This window comes from Carcharodon carcharias, chromosome 7 (assembly GCF_017639515.1).
Source record: "Carcharodon carcharias isolate sCarCar2 chromosome 7, sCarCar2.pri, whole genome shotgun sequence".
NCBI classification, from domain to species: Eukaryota; Metazoa; Chordata; class Chondrichthyes; order Lamniformes; family Lamnidae; genus Carcharodon; species Carcharodon carcharias.
Genome location: NC_054473.1, coordinates 86,550,471 through 86,577,085, shown reverse-complemented (window position 1 = coordinate 86,577,085; position 26,615 = coordinate 86,550,471). Strand labels below are relative to the sequence as shown.

General features: G+C 42.6%; 1 protein-coding gene and 1 pseudogene across 1 annotated transcript in view; one reads left to right on the top strand and one right to left on the bottom strand.

Moving 5' to 3' along the window:
- Nucleotides 1–21,574, bottom strand: part of cacna2d2a (calcium channel, voltage-dependent, alpha 2/delta subunit 2a) — a 758,554-nt gene extending 736,980 nt beyond the window's left edge. Inside the window, exons 1-3 of the mRNA XM_041191642.1 lie at nucleotides 21,241–21,574; nucleotides 19,688–19,788; nucleotides 11,893–12,009 (exon numbers count right to left, since the gene is read on the bottom strand). Coding sequence (XP_041047576.1) covers nucleotides 11,893–12,009; nucleotides 19,688–19,788; nucleotides 21,241–21,574 — 552 coding nt within the window. The remainder of the gene's footprint in view (nucleotides 1–11,892; nucleotides 12,010–19,687; nucleotides 19,789–21,240) is intronic.
- Nucleotides 21,575–26,277: 4,703 nt separating this feature from the next.
- Nucleotides 26,278–26,396, top strand: LOC121280611 (annotated as a pseudogene).
- The last annotated feature ends 219 nt before the right edge of the window (nucleotides 26,397–26,615 follow it).

Genomic DNA, 26,615 nt, shown 5'->3' with positions numbered 1-26,615 from the left:
TGGTGGTTGGGTAAGCTTGCACAAATCTAGTGTAATGACCCACGATCAATAATATATACTCGCATTCTCCTGTACTCTTCTCAAATGGAGGAAGTACAAATCGACAAGTTTGAAGGGTTCTTTGGTGGTGATTGGGTTGAGGGGTGCTTTGGCAGGGTTGTTTGATTTCCATTGTTTCAGAGAGATGGTACAACATCAAGTGGTATAATGTTCAATACCTTGTTGCATGCTTGGCCAATAAAAGTAAAAGGTCTCTCACCTAACTAGTCACATGGTCGGTTCCAAAATATCCCATTTCATCAGGTAGTTGTTGAAGGGCCAAGCCAGAAATATTAGCTGTAGATGATTTCCCGTGCAAGATGGCAATTTCATCGACTTGTAAGTACTTCCGGTGATGAAGGAAGTTGACAGCCTTTCCATGTAACTGGCACCTCACATTCCCACAGATGGATAAATTCTGCTGTTTTGCCTTGAGGATGGGGCAATGGTTGGGTCTTGTTCTTGGATGCCCCTTTTCTTCCTGGCGAGCAGCTGTAAGGGCAGTGAAGAAGGCTGCCCCTTCGTCTGGTAGATGTAATGATCAGGTAGTCAGGGCACTCAACCAGGCTTTGGAGCTGCTGGACTCTACTTATACTGCCCTTGGTTCAGATCATAGGTGAGATTTCCAATCTTTCTGATATTTGTCGAAGTCTACAAGCTTTCTAGAAAGACTGTCTGCCACACTGTTCTTAGCAGGGAGATACTGGATGGTAAAATTGTAATCTGCCAGTTCAGCTACACATCATTGACCTGTAGCAGTAAGCTTTTCTGTGGAGAGGACTTAAGTAAGCAGATTATTGTCGGTGTATACAGTGAAACGTGGTGCATTGTAGAGGTAGTCTCGGAATTTTTCAGTCACCTTCCACTTAAAAGCTAAAAATTCTAACTTTCCCCAGTGCAAGTTGTAGTTCTTTTATAAAGAACTGAGAGTTCAGCATCCATAGCCTATGACTCACCTCTTCTCCTTTTGCTCTTGGTGTGGTACAACACCAAGGCCCTTGTTTGAAACATCTGTGTACAGGATGAAAGGCTCATTATGGTATGCAAAATCCATTACTGGTGGGCTTATAAGGTAGTTCAATAAAACTTCTAAAGCCTTTTGATGGTCCTCCATCCAACTGATGCGCTGGCATGATGGGACTTAACTGCTGCTTTTCCTAGCTGCCTTTCCACAACTTTTCTTAGTCTTCATTGGTGGGTATTCCTCTTCAGCACTCTCACTGGGCTTTTGTAGTAATTGGTACTGTGCTTGAGAAGTTAGGGATACATTGATGGTACAATCCTAACAAAAAAGAAAGAGTTTTCTTATGTCTCCCACAGTTGTCAGTTGTTTGTGATGGAGGACTTCAACCGCATCTATCTCTGCAGGATGCATTTATAGCCCTTTCTTGAGATGATCTAACCGACGCAAGTACTTGACCTCACATCTGAGCAAAGAACATTTACTGGGCTTTAGCTTAAATCCTGATTCCTGAAGACATCCTAGGACTTGCTTGTGATCCAATCCGTGAGGTGTGCCTCAAAGGAGTCATTGCACACTAGAACATCATCCACAATATAACGGCACTTTACCACATCAGGTCACTAGGACATGACTATGCAACTGTGAAAAAACATGGGTGCATTTGGTAAACCAAAGGGAATGCGGCGCCATTTGTATAAGTAATGTGGGGTGATGAAGGCAGTTGCTGCTCGACTTTCTTCTGCAACGAAACCTTGGTGGTAGGCTTTCCCCGGTCCAGAATGGAAAACCATGATCTTCCCCCAGAGTTGCCCAGGACATCCTGAATCCAAGTTTTGGCTGTCAGACTGGTATCATTTTGTTATTGAGTTCCAGTAGTTTATACAGAAGCGAGGTTCCCATCTTTTTTCCACACACATATGACTGGGGATGAATATGATGACTCGGACTTGGTGATCCCACCTCAATTTATCAAGTCTTGAAGGTAGGCTTTCACTTCTCTGTATAATGGTGGGGGTAGACATATACGCCTTCTGCAAAGGCTGATCACCTTGAGGCGAATGTGCCTCTGAAGGTCTTTGATGCATCCTATGTCATTCTCATCCCTTGCAAATGCTCCTGCTTCTTCTCTTAACAACGCTGCCTGGCGTTGATCTTCTATTAAAGAAATAAAGATCCACAGGAGGCACCCAACTCACAGCCCTATCCTGTACTGGTTTTGCAGAGTCAGTATTCAAAATCATCTTATCTGATGCTATTGTGCATTGCAAAGCTTCACCTATATCAACCACTTGTAGGGAACCTAATGGCATTTCTCTTCAGAACCACATCACGATTGGCAGTGTTTGACATCAGAAGTACACAGATGTACGTTGAGAAGCCTTTCCTTTCTGCAACCACACAATTGAAGGGTCAACATGTAGGTCTTCAGGTAATTGCATAGGCACTGTCGGCTTGAACATGGTTGTGAGGTCTCAAGTTGTGGGGACTGATTGAACTCTACAGGGCACAGCAACAGAACTGCATTTTGGAATGCTGACATCTTTCCTCCTCACTGATAAGCATCCAAAATTTGTCAAAGGTTCTTCTTGGATAAGGTGGACAAAGGCATTTTATATTTCCTTTCTCATCTCAGAAAATGCTGCATGAACTAACCAAACCGTGCATAATTCACTGGAGCCTCTCCCTACCGCTTCTATTACATTGTACTTGATATGGGGTTGTCCTTGATGGCCTGGGTTACAAAAATTGGGATGGTGATGTTGATATTTGGGTTCAAAGGCAACTGAAAGAGGACATTAATTCATCCATCAAACAGGATGTCTGATCCATTTTCTGTAGTAAGATTGAGTTTGCTTGGTCCTACAAGTTCCCCCAATGGCCTCAAGGGAACATCTGCTAAGTGGGTATCTTCCCATTCTCTTAGTATAATGGAGACTTGGGCTCCTCTGTCCCAAAGTGTTCTTATCTTCACCAGTCTGGTTGGGAAGAGATTGTATAGTTATAATGGGGGACTTTAGTTACCCATACATAGACTTAGATAGTGGTAGTCTAAAGGGCAGCGAGGTACAAGCATTCCTAGATTGTGTTCAGGAGAATCTCCTACAGTAGTATGTGTCCAGTCCAACAAGAAAGGAAGCACTGCTAGACCTGATTATTAGGAATGAGGAGAGCCAAGTAGATCAAGTGACAATGGAGGAACATTTAGGGAACAGTGATCTTTGTATCATAAGGTTTGGGATAATGGTGGAAAAGGAAATTGGTCAATCCAGAGTAAGAATAATCAACTAGCACAGAACTGGCAAAGGGGTGGTAAAAGGAGGAGTAGGGTTGATTAGGGACCAAAAAGGGGATTTACACAGGCAAAAGGCATGGCTGATGTGTTAAATGAACACTTTGCATCTGTCTTTACCTATGAGGTAGATGCTGCCCAGGCCATACTGACAGAGGAGAAAACTCAGTTACTAGAAGGGTTTAAAATTGATAAAGGAAGAGGTATTGGATAAGCTGTCGGTACTAAAATATGATAAGGCACCGGGACCGGGTGAGATACATCTAATAATATTGAAGGAAGTGAGTGGAAATTGCAAAGGCACTGGCAATAACATTTTAATGTTCCCTGGATTCAGGGAGATGCCAGAGGACTGGAGAATTGCCAACATTATGGCCTTGTTCAAAAAAGGTTGCAACCAGTCAGTTTAGCTTTGATGGTGGAGAAACATCTAGAAGCAATTATTCAGAATGGAATTAATAGTCACATGGAAAAATGTAGATTGATTTGGAAGTGTCAGCATGGATTTGTTAAAGGAAAATTGTCGCTAACTAACTTGGAGTTTTTTGAAGAGGTAACAGAGATGGTTGATGAGGGCAAGGCCATTGATGTGGTGTATACGGACTTCCAAAAGGCATTCAATACAGTGCCACACAACAGAATTGAGAGGAAAGTTATAGGTCATGGGATAAAAGAGACAGTAGCAACATGCATACAGAATTGGCTAAGGGATAGGAAACAGTATTGGTTAATGGGTATTTTTCAGGCTGGAAGAACGTTTGTAGTGGAATTCCCCAGTGGTTGGTGTTGGGACCCTTGCTTTTCCTGATATATAAAATGATCTATTTCCTGGTGTGCAGGGGATGATTTCAAAGTTTGCGAATGACACAAAACTTGGGAGAATTGTAAACTGTGAGGAGGACAGTATAGAACTTCAAAAGGACATTGACACATTGGTGGAGCGGGCAGATAGGTGGCAGATGAAGCTCAATGCGGAGAAGTGTGAGGTGATGCACTTTGGTACAAAGAACATTGAGAGACAGTATGAAATAAAGGATACTATTCTAAAGTATGTGCAGGAGCAGAGAGATCTGGGTGTACATGTACACAAGTCATTAAAGGTGGCAAGACAGGTAGAGGAAGAGCTGTTTCTAAAGCATACAGTATTCTAAGCTTCATTAATAGGGGCACAGAGTATAAGAGCAGGGAGGTTTTGATGAATTTATATAAGATACTGGTTAGACCTCTGCTAGAGTATTGTATACAGTTCTGGGCGCCACACTATAGGAAGGAGGTGAACGCATTGGAGACAGCGCAGAAGAGGTTTACAACAATGATTCCAGGGATGAGACATGTCAGTTATGAGGAAAGATTGGAGAAGTTGAGACTGTTTTCCTTGGAGAGGAGAAGGCTAAGATGAGACTTGATAGATGTTTTCAAAATCATGAGGGGTCTGGACAATGTAGATAGGGAGAAACTGTTCCCGCTTATGCAAGGATCGAGAACCCGACGGCACAGTTTTAAAGTGTTTTGCAAAAGAAGCAAATGCAAGGTGAGAAAAAACTTTTTCACACAGCAATTAGTTAGGATTTGGAATGCACTGCCTGGAATTGTGGTGGAGGCAGCTTCAATTGAGGAATTCAAGAGGCATTAGATGATTATTTAAATAGAAATAATGTGCAGGATTATGGGGAAAGGCAGGAGATTGATACTAAGTTAAAATGCTCAGAGAGCAGTGCAGACATGGCGGGCTGAATGGCCTCCTTCTGCACTGTAATTCTGTGAGATGTCTGACAAGGTGCACCATTAGGGGAGTGATGTTTGCCTGCTCTGGAGGAGAGATGCTTCAAATCTGGGACTTTGGTAGGGAAACGCTCATGATTACTGCATGTCCCTTGGCCAGTATCCCCACTGTTTCCTGCAGAATGACTCAAGCTTTTCTGTTGGCAACCCCTAGCATAATGCTCAGCTGAGCCAGACAAAATCAGTGGAAACAACTATTATCATTATTTCAATGCTGGCAGTCAGGACCTCCTTTTCGCTTTGTATTAGCTGCTGGTCTCTGGGATCGATACTCTGGGAATACCCTTTCCTTGGACAAGTGCTTCCTGCAGGTCTATAAGCTGCTCCTTCATAATGGCAATCTCTGCCATATCTACTCTGCAATCTCAGACATCAGAGTGCCCTCATAAGTTTTACTTTTCCCTTGTTCTTTTAGTTCCTCCTGACTATGATTCATTTCTTGGGTCTCATGGATCATATCACTCTTTGCTCTTCCTAGCTTCTCCTGTCACTCTACCTCACTACTAACTGCAACAGTCAGCTTCTCAAAGTGTTTCGTCTGTCATTCTGGGATTTTCCAAATAGAGGCAAAATTCATTCCTAACTGATTCACTCCTTAGTCCTGTCAAGAGGGCATGTAAAAACATGCTTTGTATGACCATGAGGTCATACTAAGCTCAGATTCCATATCCTAGCTGGCAAAAGTGACTGTCTAAGATCAAGCACTCAAATAAGGAAGATCTAGGCTTGTTCCCTATTTTCTTGCCCTAGTCCAGAGAGACGATGATGTAATTCTGTTGCACCTTACTCCTGAAAGTGTGACCTCAGCATGCAACATAGGTTAGGTAGGGCCAGTCCAACTCCACCTTCATTGTAGCTTCTGAGAAAAGACCCATGGACTATGGCACATATCACTGCCTCTAAGATTTCTTGGTCAAAGTGACCCTTGTTGATGCCGCTTTCAACCTGGGTAAGACTGGAGAACATCAGTCCGTCTCTCTGTCCATGTTCCCCTATATTCCATGTTTCTCTATCTGTCCTGAGATCTTGAAGTCTCATTGAGAGATTTTGACTAGGTTTGCCTGGGTTAAGGCTAACTGTGAAGAGTGAGAAAGGGTTGATCTGTCATGTTTGCCTAAAATAAAGAAAGAACAGGAGACGCTTGTGTAGTTTGAAGTAGTATAAGGGAGTGGCAAGATGGCCACTTCTGAGTACAGCCTCTCCTGTTCCTGATCCATTGTCTATATGAGGGGTGTTTGGTTGTAGATTGGTCCATTGTCTCCATGGGGGAAATTTTGTTGTGAACTGACTTTTAAAGGAAAAAGCTAACAGAAGGTATATTTACAACCAATTACATATTAAACACAGAATGTTGAATAAACAAAGTGATATATAGACATATATAAAAAAATGTGGAGATTTCTTGGGAGTCTCAGAACTGGTGGAATATTGGGTGTAGCTGGAATTTAATCATGGTAATTCATATACCATTGCACTCTCACTGTCACTGCATCCATTCTTGTGTCATACATGAGGGCATTGGCATTTTAAAAACTAATTAAAGATCCTAAACACCAAAGCAATAAAAAGGAATTTAATTTATTTGGTCATCTTGAAGCAGTGGCCTTGGTTTTAGGCCTTTACTTGGGCTCTGTTTGTTTTACTAGTGCACTGGTTTTGAGCTGTCTGCTTTTTAGGAGCTGCTCGTTAGCTCTACAATGCTTTTACAGGTTGATATGTATGTTTTCTGATCAGACTGGGAGATTTCAGTGCTGAAGAATGAAACATTCCATTGAATCAATCATCCCCAGGTCAGCTATCGCAAGTTATATGCAGAATTAAGCTTCTTCTGCTCTACCCTAACAATGTCCCTCAGCCACAAGCTCAGAAGAATACGTTGACTGTACAAGACTGACATATTCGATTTCCCATTACATTCATGTTCTGTATCATCTGAGTGCAACTGCATATTCAGTGCTAATTATGTTTGAAACTGAGGGCCCATTAGCAATGAGACTGTGGCTCAAACTCATTTCACATAACAGCCTCTTAAGCAGCAGACAGGGACTTTCAACGCACCAGTATACCCCAGATTTTAACCCAGGTATCAGAAGACGATGGGGGACATAGCAGGCCTGGTTCTCTGAAGTCAGATTCACTGCAGGATCCTGTACACAGTCACATTTAGGTATTTACTTAACTACAAGCTTCCCACTCTTCTTTCATTGAGATGTTGTTACATTTCAATCCATCAGTTTATTTTACACTAAGGCTGAGTTATTAACAGTCAAGAAGCCTGGCCTTGTGGCAAGGTCCGTTTTTGAGCAGGAAATAGTCACCACAAGTCCATATACAGAGGAGCAAACCAGACTGCAACCTCTCAGGAGACCAACTTTGTACTCGACTCCTGTCTGCTCAGTATCCAGCTCCATACTGTCTCTACACAGCAGCTCCTTTACTCAGTCAGAAAATACATATTAAACAAGGAAGGGTCAAGAAAAATCTCAAATTCTGCAACACTGTTGTAATATGTTTGAGGGTAGAGATGACAATTTTGTGCCAATAAAGTGAAGATCCAATTTATTCTGATTAAAAGTCTTCACTATGACAAAATCTAAGAACCAGAGCGGGCAGAGTTTAAGGGGGAACAGAGCGAGGCAGGGGGTCAGAGTGAGGCTTGGGTTGGGTTGGGTGGAGAACAGAGTGAGACTGAGGTTGCAGGGAGGGGGGCAGGGGCAGAGCGAGGCCAGGGGTGGAGGTAGTGCTGCAAACTAACATTTTTCAAAGAAAGTTTCCCTAGGGCATTCTCTTAAAATCAATTTAAAGGTACCAAAAGGTGGAGGAAAGAGACCTAAATGAAAGAAACAATTCCTTTTAAAAACTGATTTTGATGGGGAACATACTTTGACAGGTTCCAATTGGATAGTGAATCAATACTAGTTTTATGAAAAATTGTTAAAAAAAATCCAGGTTCACGATGACTCAGTTAATTACAGCAGTGAGGAATCTCCAAGATTCAGGGAAGTAGGGAACATAACAATTAGCCAGAGCCTCCTAATCCTGGCCCAGGTTCAAAGAGGATGCATGGGTTTGAGTGGGAACAGGAATGTGTCCAGCTGAGATAACACTTGCAGCATTGTTTGAATATCAAGTACCTAAGGAACTGTAGCCTAGTGAAAGAGATGGAGAAGGAAAAATAACCGCCTGAGAATGAAACGGAGAAAAGATAAGTAAATTACATGCTTTGATCGTCTGTCACACAGCTTCTGGTCTTAACTTCCTTTCTGTTGGTAATGCTTCCAGGTCCAGGATTGCAGGTCACATGACCAGTATTTTTTTAAAACTATCCAGTAAAATTACAATTGATCCCTTTACATTTGATGCAAAGTCCTTTTGAAACATTTTTTAAAACAATTACAGATTCCCTAGATATTTTAAACAAATTACCAATTTTCCTTACGGTACTGCTTCCAGGTCAAAGGCTACCACACTTGTCTCCTTGGGAAAAGGAAGCTTTACCGTAGTAAGGTATTCGTTGTAGTGTTCGACATACAGCAAGTTCTTAACATCATAAACACTTCTACAACCAGCGTATTACATATTACACAGGTAACAATGATGCAAAAACAAAAAATGCTGGAAAAACTCAGCAGGTCTGACAGCATCTGTGGAGAGGAAGACAGTTAACGTTTCAGGTCCGTATGATTCTTCTTCAGAGCTATATATAACACATTTCTACTTCCCTTTAGCTCTGAAGAAGAGCCATATGGACTCGAAACATTAGCTGTCTTTCACTCCAAAGATGCTGTCAGACCTGCTGTGTTTTTCCAGCATTTTTTGTTTTTGTTTCAAATTTCCAGCATCCACATTTTTTGGCCTTTAACAACAATGATGCACTGTATTGACAAAACAAGCTTCATTACAAACATAAGGTTTTATTCTACAATCTTTTAAAGCCCAATACGTTTACCTAACTTAAGACATTGTTACCATCCCTTATTCTTTTAAACTTTCAACAGGACATCCCCAATCACATTGTTTTGGCCAGCAACATTCACAATTTTTAGTGTAAATGGCCGCAGCATCAAACTACATTGAAACAGCCTTTGGTTCTCGATTCTGAACATTTCTAGGAACACCATGGTTATAATCTGTACAGACTAGTACTTTAGTTTTGAGCTCTCATGTTGCCTTTGAAAATCTGTCTTGGATTGTGTGCAATCGGAATACTGGGATAGTATTCCTGATGGACCCAAAGGCTTTACAATTTGTTTTGTCTGGTTAACTTTGTCAAGAATAACATTACCGATTGCCGGCAAACCATCTGAGCTTCTGGGTATTGGCGGCTGTGAATTAGAATCAAAGGAGAAATCCCCTGACATCGCTTTTTACCCTCTGGATTCAGCAAATTCCTTTTGTTTTCCTTTAAATCTAGACAAAATTGTCACGGTTTTCACTGTTTGAAATAGACTCTGAACCACTATTTAGATTTTAATCCCTGATCTCCATTTTCTTCCATGTCTGCATGTTTTTTAATATCTATGTCTTTGAAAAAAAATTTCAACCAGCCAAACATCCAAAGTGTACTTCGCCTCATCCTGTTCAAGTTCAGGATCACTTAATTCCAAATTCATCTCCATGATCTAACCCTTTGGCTTTCTTTCCTAGGAGAAAGAATTCATTTTTCTGTTGAGTATACTCCTCTTTAGTTGCTTTAAGAGCTGTGTTAAGGTTATGTCAATATTCAGTTAAGTAAATTTGACCTTTTTTATTCAGTTCACAAATTTTCTTGATTTATTTTCATTTTTCTTCTTCCCACTGCTTTTAAGCTTTGTCTAGTTCTTTTCTAGAAAGAGCGAAATTTTAATTTATGTTCAAGAACACATATACTTCCGTGCAGCTCTATGGTGTCAGCACTGAACTCAGCTTTTCCACTCTCCCTCAAAGCAACTTTTCCCTCTTTTTCATCATTAGCTTTGAGTATTATTGTTCTTTGATTTGCTTTACCTTGCTCATACTTTTTTCAGCATTTTTAATTCAGATCTGTAACTTTTAAGGATAACAAATGACTCGCCTGCCTCACCAGTTAAAAATGGAGAAACTTTAGCCTCAAACTGAAAACTCCTATGATTTCAACACCCTGATTCAGTACATCAGTAAGCAGGAGAAACTACCTGCTTGTCATTAATTTTACGAACCAAAGACTTTTCTGGAGGGGCATTGAGCAACTGTACTAATGTGACAGACTCACCTTTTAATTTCCAACATTCAGCCTTTACATGTCCTTGCTTGTGAAAAATGTAGCAGGTCGGTTCCCTTGAACTAAGCCTCTCCTCTGAACCTTCACTTTCACTAACCGGAGAAGGGCCTGGGTGTTTACGTTTTCCACCTTTATCAGCAGGGCCTGACCTCTGCTTATATTGACCTTCCTCTCAATCCAATTACTCTGGAAGGTTCAAGAGTGGGGCCTGTTATTAGGCATCTCATAAGTTAGCTCATAATCGTCTGCCATTATCGTGGCTTCCTTGGCTGTATGAACGTTGTGGACTTCCAGGTAAGACCTTAACCCCAAGGGGACACTATTTTTGAACACCTCCGCCAACATCATCTTTCTAAGGTTATTGAAGTTCTGTTCCACCTTCATCGACTTACACCACCTATTGAATGCCATATCCTTTTCACTTGCAAATTCCACATAGGTCTATCCCATTCTCTTTCTCAAATTTCTAAATTTCTGCCCATAGGCCTCTGACATCAACTCATTAGCATTGAGTATAGTACTTTACTTCCTCATAATCACATGAGTGCTCTGCTGAAAGAGGTGAATAAACATCCAAAGCCTTTCCTAGCAAAACATTTTTTCGGAGCACTGTTCCTATGACCAATTCAGATTCACGGCAATTTTCAACAACAGTAAGTACATCTACATTTCCTCCTCACTAAATTTAGATACCAAGCGAAAATTCTTGGCCAAATCAAAATTAAGAGGATTTCTGAGTCAGCCTCACTTTTCCTGGTCAACCAAAGTTTGTGTGATCAGAACACATGCTCCATTTCATGTTTATCCACCTCTCTTTCTCTTTCATCTCTTGCTAATTTCTACCTTTCTAAGTTTGTTTGTTTCCAATTCCGGCAAGTTCAACTTGATCATTAACAGAACTGTTCTTTTCCTGAACCCCTGGTACCCAGCCAATTATTCAAGGCTCCAGTCCTTCTTAGCTCCTGATCTTATGTTAATCCCCAAGTGCTCTGCTACAGCCTGTAGATCATTTTTTCTCAACTGTTTAAAGTCCTTACTGTACTGCTTCTGAGTCAAAGGTTATCCTTTCATCCCAGGAGTCAGTCTAGTGAACTTTTGTTGTACTCCCTCTAGTGCAAGTATTCCTTCCTTAGGTAAGGAGACCAAATCTGCACAGAGAGCTCCAGGTATAACCTCACCAATACCCTGTATAATTATACCAAGGCTTCTTTACTCTTATACTCCAACTTCACATACTATTTGCCTTCCTAATTGCTGGCTGTGCCTGCATGTAACCTTCTGTGATTCATGTACAAGGATATCAAGGTCCCTCTTAATGCAAATATTTCTCAGTCTCTCACCATTCCAAAGGAGAACTGATCATGCCCAAAGTCCATTTTGTCACCAGGCTTTGAGGCCTCAGGGTATCACAGGCCCCAGTCTATCTCCTGACCAGCCTCTCTGGTCTCAGGATATCACAGGCCCATAGTCTACCTGCCAACCAGGTTGTCTGGGAGCCACACATTATAACTTAAATTGTCAATTCAGCAATGAGCAAATGTCTTTGAGACTGAAGAGGACAATGTTTGAAATCCTTACCTCCAGAGCTTCCACCTTCTTGTCCAAGAGCTTCTCAATATCACCAGCCACTCTTTCCACCAGTGTGGCAGCAATGTTCTCTTTAACATCAAATAGGTGTTTATGGTCATCATACAGCTGGTTGGGAGAAATGAATGGAAGAAATATTGAATCAGCAGAGCATTTTCCAGACAATGACGTTTAACGCCAGACAACCCCAATGTGGACAGAACAAAGCTAGTGAATGAAAAGATCAGCCAATGGACACAAAGAGCTGAGAGCATAGCAGCCCAGTCACCATCACCACTGCAGAAAGACAGGAACTTTCAGTGAAACAATTAGAATTATAATGATTTGAAATTAATTAAGGGGATTAATCATCTTCTGTTCCAGGAGTGCTCAGCTAAAGATTCAACTGGAATGTGAAACTTACAGCTACAAGGACTGACTGGCTGTGAGAAGCTGGTATGATCCAGGATTGCAAAGTTATGAAGATAACTTTCAAGCACATACCAATCAAAGAATAAAAGGCAAGGGTGTTCTCTCAATTACAAGGGGACAGCAGTAATAAATAAATAAGCAAGTGAGGAGCAAGGAGGGAAATCGGGTGGAATTTTACATCGCAAGTGTGATGGAGCAGTACAGTAGTCATAGGGAAGCAGCAAACGGAAATGGGTAGGAGAAATAACTGACAGTTCTCTGCAGAGAAGTATTGAAGGAGGTTGGCAGTAGACACTGATCCATGAAAAGCTAACAGGTCTGTTTGCCTTATTAGCATTTGCTTATTCCTAAAGTATAATTTAGTGTCTCAGGATGTGCTGGGAAGCATCATGTGACCATTTCTATTGCTATCACTAAATTCTTTTTAAGCAATCTAGAAAATCACCAACCTCGCTGATTCAAAAGAAAGTACCACTCCCCATCCTTTCCATTTCTGTTAATTATAACCCTACAGATTCCTCTGCCATACTCGGATGCTGGAAGACACATCAATAATTGCTGATGACATTTGTAACTAGTTCTGTTTCTATTCCACTATAAATGAAAGCAATTGAAAGCTATCGTGCGTAGTGTTGAGAAGTAGACATATCTTTTACATACAATAAGTACCTCTAAAAAGTATTTAATAATGATTCCAGACCACTGGACAAATATATGTGTAAAGGCAGACATTTACCCATCATCCCTCTGCTCCCTGATCTACATTGGTTCCCAATCCAGCAACACCTTGATTTTAAAATTCTTATTCTCGTTTTCAAATCATAAGAACATAAGAAATAGGAAGCAGGAGTGGCCTATTAGGCCCCTTGGGCCTGCTACTACATTTAAGAAGATCATGGCTGATCTGTTACCTCAACTTTGTTTTCCCACCAGATCCCCATATGCCTTAATTCCTTTAGAGTCCAAAATTTCATCGATCTCAGCCTTGAACAAACTCAACAACTGAGTTTCCACAGCATTCTGCAGTAGAGAATTCCAAAAATTCATAACCGTTTGATTAGAGAAATTCCGCCTCATCGGAGTCCAAAATGGCCACCCCCTTATCCTGAGGCTTCCTGGTTCTAGCCTCTCCAGCTATGGTAAACTGTCTCTCGGCATTCACTCTGTCAAGCCATCTCAGAAACTTTAATTTTTCAATAAAATCATCTCTCATTCTTCTAAACTCCAGAATATAGGCCCATTCTACTCAATCTCTCCTCATACAACAATCCTCTCAACCCAGGAATCAATCTCATACAAATACATCCTTCCTTAGTAATGGAAAACAACACTGAACATTACTTAAGGTCTGGTCTCACCAAAGCCCTGTATAATTACAGCAAAACTTCGTTACTCTTGTACGTCAACTGCAATAAAGACCAAAATACCACTTGCCTTCCTAATTGCTTGCTGTACTTGCATGTTAGCTTTTGTTGCTTCGTGTACAAGATCTCTATTTCTCTTTCATAAAACTCTGCCTAATAATATTATTTTTTACTGAGTACTGTTAACCACTTATTTAACAACAGATTCCAACATTTTCCTGATGACCTATGTCAGGCTAACCAGTTTGTAGTTCCCCATTTTCTCACTCCTGTTCTTGAATAGCAGTGTTACATTTGCTAGTTTATAATCTACGGGGACCGTTTCAGAAACAAGGAACATTTGGATGATCACAAGCCCTACATCCACTATTGCTCCACCTAACTCTTTTAAACCTTAGGATGCAGGATGTCAGTCCAGGGAATTTGACCATTTTCAGTCCTATTAATTTATCCAGTGCTACCCTTTACTAATATTAATTACTTTTAAGCACTTCACGATCGAGACCTTCAGTTTCCTATTTGGTTTTTTTTTTGCCTTGCAGTGTGAGGACGGTCACAAAATATTTGCTTAACCTCTGCCATTTCCTTATACCACATGAAAGTTATCCTGTCTCAACTTCTAAGGGACCCACATTTACTTTTGCTTCTCGCTTCCTGTTCACATATTTGTAGAATCTTTTATTTGTTATTTTTATTCTTTCAGAGGATGTGGACGTCGCTGGCAAGGCCAGCATTTATTGCCCATCCATAATTGCCCTCGAGAAGGTGGTGGTGAACTGCCTTCTTGATCTGCTGTGGTGTAGGTACACTCACAGTGCTGTTAGGAAGGGAGTTCCAGGATTTTGACCCAGCAACAGTGAAGGAACTGCGATATATTTCTAAGTCAGGATGGTAAGTGGTTTTGGGGAATTTCCAGGTGCTGGTGTTCCCACGTGTCTTCTGCCCTTGTCCTTCTAGATGGTAGTGGGTTTGGAAGGTGCTGTCTAAGGAGCCTTGATGAGTTCCTGCAGTGCACCTTGTAGATGGTACACACTGCTGCTACTGTGCATCGGTGCTGGAGTGAGTGAATGTTTGTGCATGTGATGCCAATCAAATGGGCGGTTTGTTCTGGATGGTGTCAAGCTTCTTGAGTGTTGTTGGAGTTGCACTCATCCAGGCAAGTGGAGAGTATTCCATCACACTCCTGGCTTGTGCCTTGTAGATGGCGGACAGGCTTTGGGGAGTCAGGAAGTGTGTTACTCACCACAGGATTGCTAGTCTGTGGCCTGCTCTTGTAGCCACAGTATTTAAATGGCTAGTCTAGTTCAGTTTCTGGTTTTTAATCTAATAGTCTCCCAATGCTCGAGTTTACTACATTTCTTGGCAAAATTGTAAGCCTCTTCTTTTATTCTAAACCTATCTTTTAACGTCTTTACTTTTCCTTTCGTGGACTTCTTTTCCCATGGAGTCTTTTCCAAAGAACGTAGATTCATTGAGAATTATGGCCTAATATCTCCATATGTGGCTTGTTGTAAAACTTTGTTCCATAACGGTCCTGTGAAGGCATGTGGGTTGTTTTATAGTATTACTATACAAATGCAAACAGTGCATGGGATACTATTGTGTGCAGGATGTAATTGTGTAAACGGTGTGTCAGGATGTAATGCTGTGTGGGCTGAGTCAGGATGTATTTGCGTGATGTGGTGCAATTGTGTACGAGGAGTAATTCTATGTGGGGTGAGTCAAGTGTAAGTATGCGCAGGCTGTATCGGGGTGTAAGTATGCGCTGGATGTGACTGTGGGCAGATTTAATAGAGGTGTCTCACACGCAGGCTGGAGAGCTGGTGAAAGCCCGAAATCACCTCCTTTCAGGAAAGTCTGTCGAATTAAGTGCCACTCCAGCACTAAACTAGACAGCAGCAGGCCTTCCCCGGGATCGAGGACCCCAGGGGCTGAAGTACCTTCTACCCAGAGCTGTGGGTCTCTACAGAGTGGCACAGAAGAGGTGGTGCCTGCTGCCGGTACAACACCCACCCGAGACTGAGTATCAATACTGGATCCCAGGCCTCAGTTGAGTGCTGATAGGAGTGTGTGTCTCAGAATGGTGAGCTCATGAGGATGAGGGTAGGGGATCAGCAGCAAGGGGCGGGGGTGGCTATCAGCAGGCCCCTCCCTTTCCAATACTGGGGTCCTTGATAATCTTTTAAATCTTTTAAATCTGGGGTCCTTGATCAGGTACTAATACCAGCAGCAGTCGTATTAGGTCCTTAAGTGAGCATTAATTGCTCAACAAGGGCCTCAATTGGTGGCAGAGCAGGAATACCATCCACGGGCAACCACGGGGGTCAACTGAAGAACCTGGCAGCAGTGCCACAAACATCTTCTCCACTCTGCCAGAGTGAGTTACAAAGCCCATTGATGGGGGGGGGCAACAAATAGGTAAGTGTGATGGTATGAATGCTAGGGGAGGTAGAATCCAACATGCCTGCAGTGATGGGCAGAGATTGCAGTATCTTCTGGGAAAGAAATGGCTACCACTTCTCAGGGCATAGGAGCCCCACATTGCCAATCCACGCAAAGTTGGTCCTGAGTGGCCCAAAGCCATATGCATGCCACTGGCCACAGATGCGGCAGCAATGGTTGAAAGTGATTAGGTGTTTTGTTTACTCTTATGCAGCCACTAACGTCATTCTCCTGTGCTTCTGCAGGAGAAGAGGACCCAGAATACCAGGGAGCAGGCAGAGACCAGTGGCAACATTCCACTCATTGCAATACCAACCCCAATGGAGGAGTAGCTGGAGCTGGCAGGATACCACGGCAGACAGCGAGGGCGGAGTTCCATCAGATGAGATGAGTCACCTTAGAAAGCGACGCAGGGGAACCATCAGGCCAGCATGAGGCACGGCTGTGTTGTCCAATTAACAGCCATCTGTCTGAGCTGCAGCCAACTCTGAAGACTCCTGTATGGAGGGTCGACTGGGCCTGATCATTGTTTTCTGACACAGGACCAAAGAGCAGCCATTGCCAAGGGACATTCATCCACCTCTGAGGAGGAAATTTCAGAGGGAGCAGTGTCACATCCTCAAACCACAGCCTGCACCAGCTCAGATACTGCCATCGCAGTGGGTATGAGCTTGGGAGTAGATCCAGGGTCACTACCTGAGGCAAGCATGACACACATAACTGACCACTTGTCTGTGATAAAAATAAAAAAACTGCGGATGCTGGAAATCCAAAATAAAAACAGAATTACCTGGAAAAAAACTCAGGTCTGGCAGCATCAGCGGAGAAGAAGAGTTGACGTTTCGAGTCCTCATGACCCTTCCACAGAACTGCAAACAGAACTCGTCTGTGATGTTACTCACAATAAGAGGTTGTGGGGGAAGAATTAATCCAAGCTGGTCTTTTGGTTCAAGATGGTTTACTTTCAAGACAGTTCCTCAGTGCTACCGACTTCCAAATAACTTCCACACAAAGTGTTCCAGCTGTATCTTTTTATTCTATTTTTTTTGTGATTACATATTTATTAAGAAAGTTACTAAAATTATGGTACAGGTCCAGAATTGTGACTATACAAAAAGGTGACTGTCACTACTGCATTCACGAAACAATATATCAGCTTAACACTTTATTCTATGTTTATTCAAAGAAATTAAATGTTATTTTTATTCTCTTTGGATGGGATAATCAATGCCCATTACCTGTTTAACTAGCAATTGTCTTTAACAAGGTGATTGCCATGCAGTGTGATTATTTATACATTGACAGATTCCCCTCTTTCTTTTTAAATTAAAACTTTGAAAAAAACTTAAAGAAATTTTTCTTAAAATAACAACAGTCTGATAGTTGGTGATTTGTGTCAACCCATTGTATCTTAGAGATCTTTCTTCTATCTAACATTTCTTTTATGCTGGCTAGGTCTATTCTTAGCCTTTTCTCAGTGACACTTTTTGTGGAATGAATGTTGTCCCAAAAAGACACCTTATCAACATAACATTCTATGGGCAAACTTTTCTCACATTGCCCCTTATATAGTATTTCCGTCGGTATATTGGATAAGTAAACCCCCATATCTAATGCTTCTGCCAAGGCCAACATTTCAGCAGCTAAGATGCTTTTCACTGCCCTTATTTTCTTGGCCTCCCAAGGCAGCAGGCAACATATATCATTTTTTCCCACCAAGAATATGATAAAAGATCAGTCAGTTGGTGCTCGCTGCTCTCCCACTCTGCTCTCGGCCAGTGCCTCTCTGTTCCACTCCCTGCTGTGCTAGAGTACCCATCTGGAAGATTGGCCTGTGAAACATCACTAAAAATGACCAACCTCATATTTTCTGGATCACCCAAGGCTGGAAACTTAAGCACACATCTCTTAAAAAAAAATTAAATTCTAAGTGTTTTATTTGCTCTCAGAACTTGCTCAATTGTAGCATGTTTCATCATGGTACTCAGCTCCAACATATAACTAGCGTCAGGCCTAGTCTGAGTGCACAAACAGTTCATCTGCCCAAACTTCTCAAATGTCCGTTTCTTCCTTGGTAGCAGGATCCTCTTTTGGTGAGGATCTAGCCTGAGTTATTGAGATATGATTAACATTTTCTAGATAAGATTGTTGATTCAATGTCACTCCTAACTTGCTCTGCTTAATGTCTAAACCTATGTATTTAAAGGCCTCTGAAGTCTGACTTCTGACTTTGAATTCCTCCTTTATCTTCTCGATTACCCATTGTTCAAATTCTACAAAGCCTCCCCACAGGAAATCATCAACATGCATGGTAAAGATTCCAGCTAGTTTCTCCTTATGGTACCACTAGGACATTGTGGGGTCTCCTTTTAACTGAATGCAACCTGTTTTCAACAGGACAGACCTCGCTGAAAAATACCAAACTCCTGATGCATCATTTAATCCATAAACACACTTGTTTAATTTCCAAAGCTTTCCTTCTATATCTTCTTTGGGCGGTTTCAAAAAAACTTCCCTTTGAAACTTATCCCCCTGTAAAAACACAGCCTTTATGTCAATCAATTTGCACTCCCAGGAATAGGATGCCAAAATAGTTAAAAGAATCTTCAAACTCACTTTCCTCACAGTAGGCGTTTCCACTCTGATATCCTGATCTCCTAGTTTCTCTTCAAAGCCTCAGGCTACTAATCTCACTTTGGCCTTTATATGTGCCATCTGGGAGTACCTTTTCTGTTCAGATCCATCTGTGAGATAAGGCTGGCTGTCCCCTCTCAGGTATTTCAGAATATACCCCAAATTCCTTCTAACTTTCTAATTCATTCCATTCGGCTATCTTTATCAGCTTATTTCCAATTTATTAGCAGCTACTAGAATCTCTTGGTCATAAGGACTTCTACTCCTATTGAGATTGCTAGCTTGTTCTCTAGTCCTCGTTCTTGTTAAGCTACAGCCTCTCCTCCTTTCCCTTTTTGGACTATGATCTTTCTCCTGTGCGAGCAGAACACCATTTGCAAGCCTGCGATTTTTTTTCTAGGGTCACGACCACTTTCTGGTCCACTGTCAGAACTCATACTGCACTTTCTGGGTTTCCACATCCTTACCTCAGTTTGCCAATTGATAGGTTTTATCTCCTGTCCTTCATCCTGCACATTTAGCCAATGTTTGTATTTACCAGTGGCCTTTCCTGCTCTCCCTATGATGTTGGCATCCCTCCACACACTGGTCCCTACCTTTGATCCTACTTTGGGTAGTTGCCCTTTTAGATGATTAGCCTTATCCTGTACCTCGTGTTACTTTGTTCATAGTCAGTCAACCCTGTATCTGCTGTCGTCTGCTCCTCATAAGTACCCAGTGTGTGTGCGCGTGTGTGGGTACGTTAAGTGCATAGTGCCCCATTGCTTTTTATGTCCTGTTCAGAACTTTTAAAAGGTATAGACAGTGCCAATTAACCATGAAGAATGTACCCTAACAGTTTGATTACCGTGTTGCACAACTACTACTTTCCCATCACTCCCTACTGCCTTGCCAGGTCCTTTCCACTCTTTCTGGCCTTCCCTTTTATAACGTACCATGTCTCCTTGTCTAAGTTGCATTCCCGATGGTCTTATGAGGTGCTGTAGGGCCCGCTGAATTTTCTCTGAAACCTCAGCTTTAATGTAAGTTTTTCTGCCTGCACGCAAAGCATTCAGATGAGCAGAAAAGATGGAGCTAACGTTAGTCCCTTCTATAGCAGGGGGAAGCATTTGACAACACCGAAGGTAACTTCGGGTTTCTTCCATACACCAACTGGTAGGGATTGTACCCCCCAACCATTTGCAGAGTTCTTTGGCGTGCACTGCCCATGCTAGCGCCGTTTGCAATTTACAATCTGATTGATTCAGCTAATATTTTATGTAATATATCATCTATTACTGCAATGGTCCTTTCACAAAGACCATTACTAAACAGGCTCTCAGCTGCAGTATGTATAACTATGATGTTTAAATTTTCGCACATCTCGAAATTCCTCACTGGCAAATTCCCCATCATTACATGAGAAGAACTTAGTTGGTGTTCCTAATCCTGTTCCTATCCATTTCTTCATGACATTAGCAACAAAGGTCTTTTTGTCTTTACTATGTTTCACAGTGGATAGGCTAAATCTGGTTGCCATATCTATGAAATGTAGTAAGAAAATACCCCTATCCTTGTCCCAAACTTTTATGTCCATTACCACTGCATTGTTAAACTCCCTAGCTAGTGGCAGGCTCACAACAGGACATGGTGGTGTCTTGCGATATTTAAGGCAAATTTCAAGGTGAGCAGTGATTTGTTCAATAAGGTCATCATATCCTTTATTGACCACTCCCACATCACGAAATAGAGTCTTCAGTTTCTGCGGTGCCTGATGTGCAAACTGTATGTAATTTCCAAATGATCTTTTTGTCCACCAAATTTTTATTCTCACAGTTAACAAAACTTCACGAATCTTTTGATGGGAAATCTCTGGCTTCCTTAGTGGCAAGCAGTAATGGCCTGACCGCGTAAAATGTAGATCCACATTTTTTTCCAAACAGGGCAGCTCTAACATTCTTCATATCTAGTGTCACATGAGCCTTCATCGCAGATCGACTCAACAACAGCGGTATCTTGCTAGAAACCACATCAAACTGATAAACAGATTGATCCCTGCTATCCTACAAAGGAGGATGTTAATGTATTGTCATCTCCGAACCTGAAGCAGGTAGAGCTTTCATACTCCTTGATCTTCCGCCTGTCTGCCTCGAGAGGCTCCAGATAACAGTCAAGCCAGTCCGTGCTACACACAGTAGAAGTGCAACCACTGTCCAGAACTGCACAGTTGAAGGAATTTACCATCAATATATTCATCACCGGATTCAAACTCTGATCAATACAATTCCATCATGGCAGCATCATCATATTTTCAGGTGAATCCATCTCACGGGTCACTTCAAAAATATGATTCATTCGCTGTGGGCAGTTCATCGCATAATGATACTGGGAATCACACCGAGAAACCAATCCCCATGCATTTTTTGGGTTTAAACGTCTATGGCCACCATCCCAGACACGCTTTTTGTCCAGACTCTCAAATTGGCTAGGGTTACGACAATGTTCAGACCTCTTGTCATTAACCCTATCTTTGTATTGGAATCTTCATCTAATATTTGGTCGGCCTCAAAATTCGACCACCATTGAATCCTTTGTTTCACAACATTGTTGTTCGCATTTGCTAAGAAAGTGGCAGAGAACGACTGTTTCCCCAGAAATTTTTTTAGGGCAGCAACCATTTGATCTAGGAGAGATTCTTTCCCCCAGAAATGAACCCTTGTTAGTACTAAAAGGCTATCAACATGGGAAATGCAAGCACAGTCCAGTAATTTAAATGCCAATATCGATTCCAGAATTTCAAGTTCCAGTATCTGTAGTCTCTTGTACCATTTATCAAAATCCATAATATATTCTTCCATGGACTGATCATCTGATGTGCTAAATCTATCAGAGATTGTCCAAGCTTCATACGCTTCTAATAATTCATCCATTTTGTAAAGCTTATCCAAAAATTGTAACAGAAGGTTTAACCCCCTCTTCATGATCCAAATCATCCACTTTCCACTCTAAAAATACCTTACTCCTTATCTTACTTTTGGCTGGTAATGATAACACCAAAGCCATACCTTGCTTCTTCCAGGGTATAGAGGTAACCTGGGTCTACATTTCAACTTCAGCTTTCCATTGCTGATAAGGTTCAGAGTCACAAAAAATTGGTGGAGAGTCAAAGCTTGCAATTTTGCACCATCCTCCCGCCATTCCATAACTTAAATTGTCAGCAACAGTTCACTTCTTTTCCTTCAGAGGACTGAGACAAACATCTTCATATACAGCAATCAATTAGCAAAGCTTAAAGTTCATCCTCTGCTACCATGTTGCTCACAATAAGAGTTGGGGTGGAAGAATTAATCCAGACTGGTCTTTTGGTCCAAGCTGGTTTTATTTTCAAGACAACTCCTCAGTGCTCCTGATTTCCAAGTAGTTTCCACACAAAAGTGTTTTAGCTGTTTCTTTTTATTCTATTTAGATGGGATAATCAATGCCCATCACCTGTTTAACTAGCAATTGTCTTTAACAAGGTGATTGCCATGCAGTGTGATTATTTATACATTGACATTGATACCCTAGAACACTGACAGTCAGAGAGCTGTGGGAGGCCAGGTCCATACTGTACCCATGGCTGATGACAGGCCCCTGGAGTTGTCTGTGAGGCGGCAGATATTAGAAGTACAGTGTGAAATATGTGAAGATCTGGTGGAGCTTCCAGAGGATATCTGCACCCTGGCTCAGATAGTGCAGGAGTCCATTCAGGTCATGAGTACTGTGATCTCCCTCCTGACTGGGTGCTTAGCCCCCTCCATGGAGAGGCTGGTGACTCTCATGGAGAGCCAAATCTAGCAGACCAGTCAGAAGATGGCAGAGTGGTGTGCAGACCTGCATGCCACTGCTTTTTCCATGAGGTCAATGGAGCAGTGGCAAGGCCCTCCAGGCCTCAGGCAGGCAGAGGATGGTCATTCAGGTTATCCCAAGCCACAGAGCGGTAAGGTCAGCAGCCAGCCTTCACCACAGCGAAGGTAGGAGCACCCATAGGAAATTTAAGAAAACACTCCAGCTGCAGTTGGGCTTCATGGATGCTCATAAAAGTAATGATTATCTACCATTGTGTAGCTATTATTGTGCTAAATATTAAATTTGACTTATGAATACTCAATGCCATATAGGTGGTCATTCAGCAGTTCATGAATGGGACGTGTTAACCAAGGGGCTGGCTGGAATTGACCATGGCTTGTGTGTTCTCATCATTTGTGCATTGTAGAAGCGATGGGGCGAGGCGATCTGGTCTTCCAGCAGAGGTGAATGACTTTTATGTACTTGGCGTCAATAAAGTGGTAAGGGTCATGAGAAATGAGTGACGACAAGTTCCTCCCAAGCATTCCTTGCACTTAGGTCTTGGTGCCCTCCAAGTGGCCCCTCATAACTGACAGGAACCGGTGGCTCCTCTTTGGCCTCTTCTTCACCCTTCTCCGTGCTCCATTATGTCCTCAGAAGCCAAGGCGCCCCCTGTCCGAGCACCAGGCTGTCTATACCGCAGCATCCCACATTGTCTGGGAAACCCTCGCTGGACAAACTGAAGTGCCCCACCCAATTGATCCAAGCACCTGAATCTAGTCTGCTCGAAGGTCATCCTGGTTTGCAGCGTAGCTCACATGATAGCATTTCTCTGTCTCAGTCCTTGGGCTCCTCGCTGGCGTCAGCAGCCATGTCTTTAATGGGTAAACCCTGTTGGCAAGTATCTATCCTTGCAGGCACATAGTGGCTTGGTGAAAACCTGCAGCACTTGGGAAATGCCGGTAACATAAGCATCGTGATTGCTCCCAGGATAGCAAGCAGCCACCTGCAGGATTCATTAGAGGTGCTCTCTGAAAGTTGCACGTTAAGGGAATGAAATCCCTTCTGGTTGATGAGCTCCCTGAATGGCCTGCGGAAACCTTAATGGCTACATGCATGCAGTCTATGAGATCTTACATCTAGGAGAATCAAGCCAAAGTGCTGATGCTTCAGGCTCTCTCAGCCTGACTGTTCGCATCAGTTCTGAACTTGATGTATTGGTTGGCCAGCCTGAAGAAGGCATCTGTCACTATTCCAATGCAATGATGTGTGGCTGCTTGGGAGATTTGTTAAAATTCTTTCATGGAATGACAAGGTTGCTGGCAAGGCTGGCATTTATTGCCCAGCCCTAATTACCCTTGAGGAGGTGGTGCTGAGCTGCTGCCTTGAACCACTGCAGTCCATGTGGTGCAACCCACAATGTTGTTTGGAAGGCTTTTGACCTAGCAACAGTGAAGGAACGGCAATATAGTTCAATGTCAGGATGGTGAGTGGCTTGAAGAGGAAGTTGCAGTTGGCCATGTTCCCATGCATCTGCTGCCCTTGACCTTCTAGGTGGTTGGGAGTTTGTGAGGTGCTGTTGAAGGAGCCTTAGTGAGTTGCTGCAATGCATCTTGTAGACAGTACACAAGGATGCCACTGTGCATCAATGGTGGAAGAAGTGAATGTTGGGGATGGTGGATGGGTGTCAATCAAGTGGGCTGCTTTGTTCTGGATGGTGTTGAGCTCCTTGAATGTTATCTGAGCTGCACTCATCCAAGTAAGTGGAGAATATTCCATCACAATCCTGACTTGTGCCATGTAGATGCTGGGCAGGCTCTGGGGAGTCAGAAGGTGAGTTACTCGCTTCAGAATTCCCAGCCTCTGACTTGCTCTTTTAACCACAGTATTCATATTGTTCGTCCAGTTAAGTTTCTGGTCAGTGGTAATTCCCAGAATGTTGATGGTCGGGTATTCAGTGATGTTAATGCCGTTGAATGTCAAGGGAAGATCATTAGATTCTCTCTTGTTGGAAATGGTCATTGCCTGACACTTGTGTGGCACAAATGTTGTTTGCAACTTATCAGCCCAAGCCTGACAGACTGACTGTTTCAATATCTGAGGAGTTGCGAATAGAATGAATATTGTGCAATTATCAGAGAGCATCTCCACTTCTGACCTTATGATGGAGGGAAGATCATTGTAGAAGCAACTGAAGGTGGTTGGGCCTAGGACATCACCTTGAGGAACTCGTGCAGCATTGTCCCAGGACTGAGATGATTGGCCTCCCATAGCCACAACAATCTTCCTTTGTGCTAGGTATGACTCCAACCAGTGGACATTTTTCCCCTGATTCCCACTAACTTACATTTTGCTAGTTCTCCTTGATGCCAAATTCGGTCAAATGTTGGCCTGATGTCAAAGGCAGTCACTCACACCTTGAGTTCAGCTATTTGGTGTGCTGGGCTCCCCCATTATGCAGGATGGAAATATTTGTGGACCCTCCTTCTCCTGTTATTTGTTTAATTGTCCACCCTCATTCTCAACTGAATGTGGCAGGACTGATCTGTTGGTTGTGGGATCGCTTAACTCTAAGTGTGCAGGGTGTATTGGGATGTAATTTTGTGCAGTGTCTCTGGATGTCATTGTGCACAGGGTGTACATATGGGTGGATGTGCCCCAAGTATAATTATATCAGGGTGTAATTGTGTGTGAAGTGTGTTGGGATATACTTGCCTGTGGGCCATAATTGTGTAAGGGTGTAATTGTGTGGGTTTTGTAATTGGGCATGGTGTGTAATTGTCTGGCAGGGAGTAATTATGTGAGGGTGTGTTGGGGTTAATTGTATGCTGGGTGTGTCAGGGTATAACTGTGCACTGAATGTGTTGGGGTGCAATTGTGTGCTGGATGTGTCGGCCTGTAATTGTGTGCCGACCTGTAATTATGTGCCAGGGGTGTAACTGCGTGCCTGCAGTGTCGGGGTGTAACTGCGTGCCTGCAGTGTCGGGGTGTAACTGCGTGCCTGCAGTGTCGGGATGTAACTGCGTGCCTGCAGTGTCGGGGTGTAACTGCGTGCTAGGTATGTGGGCCTGCATTTGCGTGCCAGGTGTGTCAGCCTACAATTATGCGCCAGGTGTGTTGGCCTGTAATTGTGTGCCGGGGTGTAACCGCGTGCAGGCTGTGTTTATCCATAGTTGTGTTCTGGGTATGTCGGCCTGTAATTGTGTGCAAGGGTATACATGTGAGCCAGGCATGTTGGCCTGTAATTATGTGCAGGGATGTAATTGTGTGCAGGCCATGTGTGTTGGCCTGTAATTGTGTGCAGGCTGTGTGTGTCAGCCCGTAATTTTGCTTTGGGGTGTAATTGTGTAATTGGGGTGTAATCAAAACGTTAACTCTGTTTCTCTCTCTACAGATGCTGCCAGGCTTGGCCTAAATGGCCAAGTGGTTATGGTACTGGGTTTGTAACCCCAAGATCAAGAGTTCAAATCTCACAATGGTAAACTATGAAACAATGTAACTTCATCTGAATAGGAACAGATGGAAATGTGTTTGTACTCGAAAGAGTTAGATAGAGATAAGCTGTATAAGCTTGGCCTAAATAGCCAAGTGGTTATGGTACTGGGTTTATAACCCCAAGATCAAGAGTTCAAATCTCACAATGGCAAAACTATGAAACAATGTAACTTCATCTGAAACAGATGGAAACAGGTTTGTACTCGAAAGAGTTACATCTTATGCCTATGGCCATACTAGTGTGAAAACGCCTGATCTCGTCTGATCTCGGAAGCTAAGCAGACTCAGGCCTGGTTAGTACTTGGATGGGAGACTGCCTGGGAATACCAAGTGCAGTAGGCTTTGCTTGGCCTAAATAGCCAAGTGGTTATGGTACTGGGTTTGTAAACCCAAGATCAAGAGTTCAAATCTCACAATGGCAAACTATGAAACAATGCAACTTCATCTGAAACAGATGGAAACGGGTTTGTACTCGAAAGAGTTACAGATGCTGCCAGACCTGCTGAGTTTTTACAGCATTTTCTGTTTTTATTTCAGATTTCCAGAATCTGCTGTACTTTG